General features: G+C 44.7%; 1 protein-coding gene across 1 annotated transcript in view; it reads left to right on the top strand.

Moving 5' to 3' along the window:
- The window catches only part of LOC120053785 (protein strawberry notch homolog 2-like), a 35,745-nt gene that overhangs the window by 1,928 nt on the left and 22,170 nt on the right, over positions 1-11,647 (top strand). The window contains exons 2-5 of the mRNA XM_039001030.1: positions 7,661-7,819; positions 9,905-9,988; positions 11,049-11,154; positions 11,386-11,546. Of these exons, the coding sequence (XP_038856958.1) occupies positions 7,661-7,819; positions 9,905-9,988; positions 11,049-11,154; positions 11,386-11,546 (510 nt within the window). The remainder of the gene's footprint in view (positions 1-7,660; positions 7,820-9,904; positions 9,989-11,048; positions 11,155-11,385; positions 11,547-11,647) is intronic.

The raw sequence follows: 11,647 nt of genomic DNA, 5'->3' as shown, positions 1-11,647 counted from the left end.
CTGTCTCTGTCTCTCTCTGTCTGTCTCTGTCTCGTCTCTTGTCGTCCTGTCTGTCTCTGTCTCGTCTCTTGTCGTCTTGTCATGTCCACTGCAGATACAAGGGAGTCAGCACTATTTTAGGCCCGGATTGGCAGCAAGGCATGTTTTACTGGAACTGGGAGACCGGAAGGTTAACTGAGTTCACGGGCTTCTGGTGTTGGAGTGCCAGTGTGTGGGGTAGGATTTTAGAGGGGGCTTTTTTTTCTTCAGCCAATTCCATTCCAAATCAAAAGATAAACTGGCATTAAAAGATATGTCATTGTAATTTTGATTAAAACCAGGGGTTAGAAGCAAAATTATTTTCCAATTGTTTAGTTCTGAACAGAACCACACATTAATTTGCATTCCATTCCACTGTTCCAACCAGCAAAATAAAGTTCTGAACCGGTTTGAACCAAACAACTGTTTATCGTTCCTTTCTGTTCCTTTTTAAACCTCTGAATTAATTTTATTTTTACATTTAACTCAACATTAAATTACTTCACCAATGGATAGAGCAGCTTGCTATGGAGCGGGCAAGCTATGGAGCAGGCAAGCTATGTACATGCATTGGACAGACAAGTAGGGTGCAACATGCGACTGAAATTTTGCAGATGAGGAGAGCGCTGGGCATGAAGCACTGGGTATTTTTGTTATGACATGCATTATCTGAATTATGCTCACAGAATTATACCTACAGAGGAGCAGCTTCAATGGAGGAACTTTGAATTTCTTTGAAATTCAGAGTTGGCGTAACTAACGTTGGACCAGAGCTAGCCCTTGACCATGACTCTCAGTTCCATTACATTACACATAATGCTGCCAAGTTTTCCAGAGCTAAACCAGAGCTAGCAACAAGCTAGCTAGCTAACAAGCTTGTTAACTACTGGAAGTAGTTTGAGTGACAGTGGGGGCTTTGCGTATGCGCATTGTTCCATTTTTGTGGGACTGGGAAAAAAATGCCCGGAATGTAAAATAACGTTATTTACCGGTTACCATTCTTTTAAAATAATGGTTCTCTTCCAGAACATTGAAGATCACTTTCATTCTCGGTTCTGGTTCTGTTCCTTGAAAATGTGCGTTTTTTTTTCTGTTTTCTTTTATTTGTTCCCTTGAACTGGTCCTAACCCTGGTCAAAACTGAAAAGATTTTTGGATTTAATTTATTTGAGCCTATTTAGTGTGTCCATAATATGGATATTGACATTGTAAGTGTTGTGGAGTGTGATGCAATCTTAGGCTGCACAATAACCAGGCAATTCTTGGGAACTGAGTTATCTGACGTCAGCACCCTGATGAATCCATTTCCCTTAAGCCATGAGAATGCAGGCTCACATCTGCCCCCCACCCCAAAACACACACACACACAACTGCACACACACAATATCAACTTGACCGGTTTTGTTTCCTCTTAGGTGTGTGTTGCTTTTATTTGTTCTGATTCCTGAGTCACACGTGGTGCTGGTTTACGGTAAGCTTCAGAGTCCCACCCTCTTTGTTTTTCAGAGACAATGGGTGCATCTCAATACTCCTTTCTGTCATCTGCACTGTTCTGAAGAAAGAAAGAAATAAAGATGGGTGAAAGTGATATGAATATCCACCATTAAAAAAAGTGATATCACCTGTCCAGTTCTTTCACAGTGCAGATTTCGATAAAGAAAGAAAGCAGGAGAGGAAGACAAATTATACTATAGACCTGCTCCCAGTGTGTGTCAGCTGCTCGCCACCCAGCCCTTCTGTACTTCCTATTGGCAGAGAGATCACTGGGGCCGCTGACTGCTGCCCTCCTATTGGGCTAACCCTCTTCCCTATCGGGTGACTAGCTTATTCAGATTTCTTATTAAAGCTGACTAAGTTGACTGTGAGCTCATTGTTGCGGGGAAGAAGAGAGGTGTTCCGTGTAAGAGAATTGAGCATTGCGTAACATTCAGATATAAATGTGCTGTTTACACCATACATTATTGTCTGGTGTGTAGAACAGACACTTCTACATTACATTTCTCTTATCTTAACGTTGTACCCGTCTGAATGCATTTTATGGTGGTGCTGCTGTTGGAGTAAGAGGATCGTTGTGACCTACTGCCCCTCCACAGCCTGAGAGAGTCTCCTTCGCTCCCTGCCAACCCAAAACAGACAAAGCCATCTCAGCAGGCCTCATAGCCAACTGTATTCTTTTTTAATCATTAAAATATGATAGCCTGCTATGGCATTCTTTTATTATTGAAAAGTGTGCAAGCATTGGAAAGTTCCAGAGGCCAGCTTCCCTTCTTTCCTGTGGCTGGGCAGGACGTAAAGGCCTCTGTGGGTATCCCTGTACAGCATGTTAGGTGATGTGGGTAACAGACTGCCTGGGATAAAATAATCCAGACCGCTCCGTGGCCCCAGGCCATCCGTCAGGCTCTGGTGACAGCAGTAGGTACTGGGTTCCATTCAGGGACCACGTGACCCACACAGGCCCCTGGAGACAGGTGGGGCTTCCTCCTCCTGCCGTCCCTCCTACACAACAGTTGCTGACCCCTGTCCCAGACAGACACTGATTTTAAGGTCTGTTTTACGTCCCCTACCTGGAATTAAAAGGTTAGGATTGGGGGAGGGTAAGTTGTTTCCACACAAGCTACTGCTGTTGGGAGTGTTTCAACCAGCTGTGTTGGCGTCCGGCACTGTGGACAGTGATGTCATCAACTTGAGTCCACACAGGCTGGCATATTGGAACTTCACAGAACTACTTGGCTCCTGACCTAATGCCATGGGATTTAAAAGAGCCACGATTGGAGAAAGGCTGTACAATTGATTTACTTTTTAATAGACCACACAGCAGTGGAGAGGAAAGAAGGACGTCTGTGTTGTCATTCTGCTAAAAACACTAACTACAGCAAATGTTGGGTAGGAAAACATTCAAACAAAACATCACAATGAGAGTTTGTTGTCTTGAGACGTACTGGATGTCTGTGTGACTCTCCACTTCCTGGGCTGGCCTGGCTGAGTAGAGGGGGATTCCCTGGCTGCCTCGTCAGCTTCTTTGGAGGAGGAGGAGGAAGAAGAAGAAGTGGTGGTTAGGGCTTCAGGAAGTCTGCTTATTCCCTCTGGGGTGGGGGGGTGAGGAAGAAGTGGTGGTTAGGGCTTCAGGAAGTCTGCTTATTCCCCCTGGGGTGGGGGGGGATACAAACCTAGGATTAGCTTATCCACACCACCAAATAAAAACCTTTACTATTAGTGGATAAAATGTCAAACTGACCTAAGATGAGTGTAATACGGGCAACTTCATCCGGGAGCTGAAATGGGCAAGAGAGAAACACTATTGTATGTTACGACTTCCTGAAAAGATAGACATACGTTCTTGAGCTGAACCGAGAAGAGCCATGCCTTCTACAGTTGCTGAACAATGACCAGCCTCATGTCTTATCACAAACCTGCTATGTAAAGCTACTATCATTATTTTAATTATGTTGGGAAAGCCCCCCCCCCTCCCTGGATGCCTTAAGTGACGTATACACAGTCATGACACTGATAAATGATGATTTCATGGTTGACATTTATTCTTAAGGACTCCTTGGCCAGAGACGGGATGTTTGTTTTGTTATTAAATGTGTTTACTTCACATGACAAGGAAAATAAGAATGTCGGCTAGCTAAAAGACATCCAGTACAAGATGGCCCAATTAACAACAAATACAGATATTTGTGAGTGATTCATGTTTGATGGCTTTGTCATTGGCAGTGCTGCGTTAACTCAGGAGGCAGTCAACACAGTAATCTCAGACCCAGCAGTGTATGCGTTGCCTTGCTTTCTGACAGGGATGCTAATTGCAGCGATTCTTTACTCTCAATGTTTCCATTACTCAATGCAGCCAGACAACTGCCATTATCCCAGGCTCTCAAACATAATTTAGTGCGTGTGTGTCTCTGTGGTTACATCCAGGGGGTTGTATCATGTGACTGAAGGATTGTGGAAAGGGGGCCTACAGGTACTGTATATATGGGCATGAATGTGGTTTTCCTCTGTGTGTGGGTCAGGATGATGAGAAAAGGAGAATGCTGGGTTAAGCACTAAAACAGGAGAAAGTGTAGTGTAAGAGGAACCTGTGAAGGACTGGCTTTGTGTGATGACATGAGGACTGACCCACAAACTGGGAACTAGCCGACCAACACGCAGCTCTGCCGTTTCATAAATGAACGCACAACTTGTCCTGGATTTTCACTTTGAAATCCTTTTCTCTCACAAAGGCCATACACTGTCTGCTACCACTCACTCTCTCACACACACACGCATGAGCCTGCATGTGCATGCACGGACACACACCACTCACTCATTCACAGATTTCTCCATGTTTCCCATCGCTCGCTCACTCTACCATCTCCATGTTTTGTCCTGTGAGGATTAGGAGCCAGGCAGTCTGTGGCTGTTGTTGGCCAGATTACCATCAGTGCAGTTGGAATTCAGGCCTTATCTCTGCCTCACAGAACATCATCTTAGCTGCAGCACCAGCCGCCTTACTGCGGGAACTAATAGTGCTTTACCAGTCACACTTGCCTTGCTTCACATTTATTAAGAAAAATACATTCCAGTCTGCTCGGGTTATTCTCTCTCCCTCTCCTCTCGCTCTCTCTGTGAGTGGAGATTCGTGGAGCTGGAGGTCCAATTGGTTGGTGATTTTAGAGAAGAACGACCTTGGCCATGATGTTTGGGTAGGGGGCTGTTTCTGTTTGTTCATAATCAAAGCTCTTATCCTGGCTCTGAGAGGGAAAGGCTGCCGTCTCATCTTTGCTTTTGATGATACGGTTCGTCCTGTCTGAGCAGGAGGGGTGGGGAAAAGGACGTCATTATTTCTGATATCTGACAGTTCATGACAATATCAATTTGTCAATCAATAAACAAAATGTGCATGTGCATGCTACATCGTCTGGTCTTTTTGTGGTGAGTCTAATTGTAGGTAAGAGCCGTAATGAAGGATGCCTAGTTTCTAGTGTAAGAGAGTATGAAGCCCTTCCTTATGTTCACTGTAGGACGGAATTCATCACTAAGCTTGTGTTTTCACTGTAGGAACTGCTGAGCAGTTGGGGGGAGGGGTGTAGTATATGTCTGCCTCTGGTTACATTTTGTTCCTCCTTGTTTACTAATCACTCTTCTGCCGGAACAGCCACGTTTCTTGGAATGGTGGTGGGAGGGGCACTGGTGGAGGAATGGAGGGGGGAGAGTTTCCAGGGATCGTCTCGGCTTCTCTTCCCCATTTCTCTTCTGTCACACACAAAAAATGCAGCTGTTCCATTTTAGCTGGCCACAGGCACAAAACTTCAAGAGGCTGCTTTCAGAGCTCAAGTCTGATCTTGCCCTAGCAGAGCGAACACATGCACAAGTGCACACACACACGACACAACCAGGAGTGTAATCAGAGCGCTTCCAGTAAACACTGATTAGCTGAGTGCTGTGCCCTTGCAAAACCTCTCTTTAGGAGTTCTTTACCACCCTTAAGACACATATATATCACACACACAACCGCACCACTCATCCTGCTCCTCTGACCTTGTAAACACACACACAGACCCTGTTGGCCGGCTTCTAGCCCCCTTAGGGTTCCCCTAGAGCTGCTATCCTGCCTATTATAGTCCCTCTCCTGTCCTCGCTGGTCGGTTGTGAAACCTCCCAGCCTGGGGTGTGTACGTACATTACATGACCAAAAGTATGTGGACTCCTGCTCGTCGAACATCTCACTCTAAAATGATGTGCATTAATATGGAGTTGGTCCCCCCTTCGCTGCTATAACAGTCTCCACTCTTCTGGGAAGGCTTTCCACTCGAAGTTGGAACATTGCTGTGGGGACTTGTTTCCATTCAGCCACGAGCAGTAGTGAGGTCGGACACTGATGTTGGGCGCTTAGACCTGGTTCGCTGTCGGCGTTCCAATTCATCCCAAAGGTGTAAGCTCTTCGCGCTTCTGGCGGGCCATGCGCCTGCAGGCTGACTTCGGTCGTCAATTGAATGGTGTTTCCTCCAATACATTGGTGCAGCTTGCTTCTGGGTTAAGCGAGCAAGTGTTAAGGAGCGCGGTTTGGTGGGTCGTTTCGGAGGACGCATGACTCGACCTTCGCCTCTCCCGAGCCCGTTGGGGAGTTGCAGCGATGAGACAAGATCGCAATTGGATATCACGATATTGGGGAGAAAAAGGGGGTAAAGTACAAAATTAAACAGTTGACCAGGGCAGAAATTTTATAAACTGACTTGTTGGAAAGGACGCATCCTGTGATGGTGCCACGTTGAAAGTCACTGAACTCTTCAGTAAGGCCATTCTACTGTCAATGTTTGTCTATGGAGATTGCATGGCTTTGTGCTCGATTTTATACACCTGTCAGCAACGGGTGTGGCCGAAATAGCCGAATCCACTAATTTGAAGGGGTGTTCACATACTTTTGTATATATAGTGTATGTTCTGTAGTATGTAGAGTGTAGTCACTCTGGCTAGGCCCCTTCTTCCCACATAATCTAGTAATGTACACAGCACAACTGTACTCTTATTGACCGTGGAAAATGTTTCAGTAACAGCTTGTGCGACGAGCATGTTTTCCATTCTTTATTAGGCTTAATTTTGAGTGTATTGCTCTGCTGTAGGATCTTACTGTGCTGGACAGGGTGTCCTACCTGCTGTCCCTAGTCAGTCCTTTGATATTAGATAGTGTTTTATTCCATGGTGTATATCTGTCTTTGGCTGCTGGGTCATCTGTGGTTGGAGCCCCTGCTCTTGTTATGCAACGCTGGGCTAAGTTGATGCATTGGCCTCTGGGTGTTTCCACTGAACTGAAGTGTGGGGGTGTGGGAGCCTCTACCAATGACCGACCAGCCAATCATACTGTGGGAACACTATACACATAGTTACCAACTCTTGTATTTAAGCACGCACTCACACATACAGTACATAAACCCACACAAATACATTTACGAGCACACGTGTGTATTACATCACCACACACACACACACTCTTTCTCTCACACACACACACGCACACACACACAGTGTCGGGTCCTAGACATGGCATCTCCTCCATGGGGCTTGTCTCTCTCTCCCACCCTCTCTCTGGGTCCATGTTTATAGGTCTCAGGGGGTGCCTGTGGGAGGTAGTTAGTGAACATGGCAAATGGAGCTGCTACAATATGAATGGAGAGGGTCTGGAAGGCAGCCATGCCTGAAATGAGAGACACAGACGCTCCACACACACATTCACATCTGTCTAATTAGGCTATGCTCTCCAGAGAGAGTGGTATGTTGGCTGAGGACCAGGCCTAGTGTGTCGTCATGTCCCTCCCTTAACCTCTGTATGAGAAGTACAACTGCTCTGTTATGCTTGTAGAATAAGATTTAGGTCAAATTTGTTGTCACAAAATCATCATGCATAATATGTTATATTGCATAATGAATATTCAGAACATACTGGAAGCAGTTTGATTGTACAGTGTGTGCTTTTTGGCATTGGATATTTTTTTGTAATAACAATGGTAAACCAAGGAATAATCCCACAGTACAAAGATAAACAACTGTCCTTGTTATACCCCATGGAATCTGCTGACATATAAAAAGGTGCCAGCAGCACTAACTTGATCCAGAAAGGAGAGAATGAACTAACATATTGTCTGTTGCCCTGTCTCTGTTTCCAGGACCTGTCCTGCATCGATGACCTCTCCAACTCTCTATTCTCCTCTCCGGCCGACTCACTGTCAGACTACGCCGATGCCCAGGCCTTCATCCCCACAGATAACCTGGCCCACGTGCCCACGATATGGGACATAAACACACCAGCACAGAGCCAGCTGGAGGTGAGGGGACCTGACTACGCGCGCACACACACAGAGAGAGAGACTCTCACTCATACACACTCACACACAGAAATAAACACGTCAGAAAACACACATAAGCCGTTTTCTTTTTCTCACACAAAACAAGGAAACATGCATAACTGCCTTCAGAAACTATTCATACCCTTGACATATTCCAAATTTTCTTGTTACAGCCTGAATTCAAAATGTATTCATGACAAAGTGAAAACATGTTTTTAGACATTTTTTCAAATGCATTGAAAATGAAATACAGAAATATGTCATTTACATAAGGATTCACACCTCTGAGTCAATACTTTGTAAAAGCACCTTTGGCAGCATTACAGCTGTGAGTCTTTCTGGGAAAGTCTCTAAGAGTTTTTCACACCTGGATTGTGCAACATTTGCCCATTATTCTTTTCAAAATTCTTATAGCTCTGTCAAATTGATCATTGCTAGACAACTATGTTCACATCTTGGGATAGATTTTCAAGTAGATTTAAGTCAAAACTGTTTCTCGGCCACTCAGGAACATTCACTGTCTACTTGTTAAGCAACTCCAGTGGAGATTTGGTTCTTTAGGTTATTGTCCTGCTGAAAATTGAATTAATCTCCCAGTGTCTGGTGGAAAGCAGACTGAACCAGGTTTTCCTCTAGGATTTTGCCTATGCTTAGCTACATTATGTTAATTGCTTTGCCATATTTTTTGTGGCATTACTTTAGTGCCTTTTTGCAAATAGGATGCTTGTTTTGGAATTCTGTACAGGCTTCCTTCTTTTTACTCTGTCAATTAGGTTAATGTTGTTGATCCATCCTATCACAGCCATTAAATTCTGTAACTATTTTAAAGTCACCTTTAGCCTCGTGAAATCCCTGAGCGGTTTCCTTCCTCTCTGACAACTGAGTTAGAGGACACCTGTATCTTTGTAGTGACTGGGTGTATTGATACACCATCCAAAGTGTAATTAATAACTTCAACATGCTCAAAAGGGATGTTCAATGTCTGCTTTTACAGTTTTTACCCATCTACCAATAGGTGCCCTTCTTTACGAGGGATTGGAAAACCTCCCTGGTCTTTGAGCTTGAATCTGTGTTTGAAATTCACTGCTCGTCTGAGGGACCTTACAGATAAATGTATGTGTGGGGTACAGATGAGGTAGTCATTCAAAAATCATATTAAACATTCCATTTATTATGGGACTTGTTAAGCAAATGTTTACTCCTTATTTAGGCTTTCCACAATTAAGGGGTTGATTACTTACTGACTCCCGGGTGGCGCAGAGGTCTAAGGCACTGCATCTCAGTGCTAGAGTTAACACTACAGACCCTGATTCGATCCCGGACTGTATCATAACCGGCCGTGATCAGGAGTCCAATAGGGCGGCGCACAATTGGCCCAGCGTAGTCCGGGTTAGGGGAGGGTTTGGCCGGGGTAGGCTGTCATTGTAAAATATGAATTTGTTCTTAACTGACTTGCCTGGTTAAATAAAAAATGTATTTAAGCTTTTTATTTTTGTATTAATTTGTGAACATTTTGAAAAACTTAATTCCACTTTGACATTATTGTGTGTAGTAGGCCATTGACCAAAAATCTGTAGCACAACAAATTGTGGAAAGTAAAGGGGTGTGAATACTTTCTGACGGCACTGTACATGCTTCACCACACACTACTACCTAGATAACTAACACCACTATGCTCATACCCACACATACACACTCACTCTAAAAACAAGATCAAGTGTCTGTGTGCTTAACACTAAACAGCAATTCTCAAATACACATCATGTGCAGTTGGTAAATGTTGCCTCTAGGGGTCAGATATGTTTACAACTCATCTCTGTAAAGAGAGCATGGTAGCAAATTAACTCAGAAATGGGAACGTTTGAGTCTTTGTATTTTTCCTATAGGTTCTGTTATTATTTTATCCATTATCTAGCTGGCTGTCACTGACAAGATGACTCATCACTCTCTCTCATGTTGTGTTTCCAGATGTTCCCACATTCATGACATACACTCACTCACCACTCAGTGTGACTTGTATCTTTTCATTAGTTTGTGTTTGTTTTTTGTTTGTTCTCCCTGCAGCTGAATGCCAACAGGTTTCAGGGTTTGAACAGTTTGGAGGATATCTCTGCCATTATCAGCACCCCACCTTTGGGAGGATACCAGGTAGCCTCAACCCTTCAAATCTAATCAGACCTAAATTAGTCAAGTGACTGACTGAGGGCCCCGTTTTGACAGGCATAAGAATGTGGAAATGGAGCCAACACTGACTGCATCATTTTAAATATGCGGCACTAAATTCAAAATGAGATTGCCATAAATGTTATTTGTAATTTTTTTTGCCCCTTTTTTGATCATGTCTCATCGCTGCAACTCCCCGACGGGCTCGGAACTCGAAGGTGGAATCATGCATCCTCCAAAACATCACCCGTCTAACCGCGCTCAGTAACACCCTTAACCCGGAAGCCAGCCGCACCAATGTGTCGGAGGAAACACTGTTCAACTGGCAACTGGGGTCAGCCTGCAGGCACCCGGCCCGCCACAAGGAGTCGCTAGAGTGCGATGAGCCAAATAACATGACCCCCCCGCCAAACCCTCCCCTAACCCAGACGGAGCTGGGCCAATTGTGGCGGGGAGTCCTATGGGAGTCCTATGGGACTCCCCGCCGGTTGTGGCACAGCCTGGGAATGAACCCGGGTCTGCCTTAGACCGCTGCACCACTCGGGAGGCCCCGGCATAAATGTTTTAATTCAAGTGAATTGTTGCTGTATTTTTGCGGACGTTCCAAAAACAGGTTTTGAAATAATATATTGAGTAAAGCAGTCGGTTTTGGTAACTTCTTTGTCAAAATGAATCTTCCTGTGAGGCTTTGCTCTTCGGAGTCTTTCCGAAACACTGAAGGCTAATGATCTGATGTCCAATCAGGCTCCCGTTGACATTAATGAATTAACCTTATTAGGTTAATTATGTCCAATTAGCAGTCTTTCCACCCCTTGACCTGTAACCATCCACAAATATGTTGTTTGTTCATTTCACCTCACATCTATCTTGTCCAGTTGGTTGAGGATATTTTACTGACATCTCTTCCTCATCTGCACTGATCTGAAAAGAAAACAGGGGCATTTGCTTTTCACCTGTCCAGTTGTATCATACCAGTGTAGATGGCGAGGAGACCAGTAATGGACAGGATATTAACTAAATGACCTGTGTCCCCTTGCTTCTGCAGGCTCAGAGAAACCAGACTCCGGCAGAAGAGGATGCAGAGGAGGAGGAGGAAGAGACAGAGGAGCTGGGACATGTAGACACCTACGCTGACTACAAACCATCCAAATGTACGCTGCCCTACACTACTCTCAAGACACAACCTATTTATCCTGTTTTATTGGTTTCCTTTGTGGAAGGAATTATTATTTTGCAGTAGTAATATTTTTCCGTGGTATTACTACACATAGTTTCCTCATAATAAAATAATAATACCATCTGATACTGGTAGTTAGTCTGTGAGGGGCTGAGTAAGGTTTTGTCTGTCCATTCAATCTTTAAACTATTTTGTCCTTCCTCAGCCACCATAGGGATCTCCCACCCAGACATAGTGGTGGAGACCAACACGCTGTCCAGCGTCCCTCCACCTGACATCACCTACACTCTGTCCATTCCTGACTCCACCATCAACTGTGGCCTGCTCTCTGCCCTGCAGCTAGAGGCCATCATCTACGCATGCCAGGTAACACACCACTCTATCACCTCTGACCCCTGAACTCACACATCTGGTCTGACAGGAACACGTTTGTTCTTGGGAACTACAGTATGTGGGTCATGCAAAAA

The sequence above is a fragment of the Salvelinus namaycush genome, chromosome 9 (genome assembly GCF_016432855.1).
Source record: "Salvelinus namaycush isolate Seneca chromosome 9, SaNama_1.0, whole genome shotgun sequence".
Taxonomy (NCBI): Eukaryota; Metazoa; Chordata; class Actinopteri; order Salmoniformes; family Salmonidae; genus Salvelinus; species Salvelinus namaycush.
This window is presented reverse-complemented; position numbering and strand designations above follow the sequence as displayed.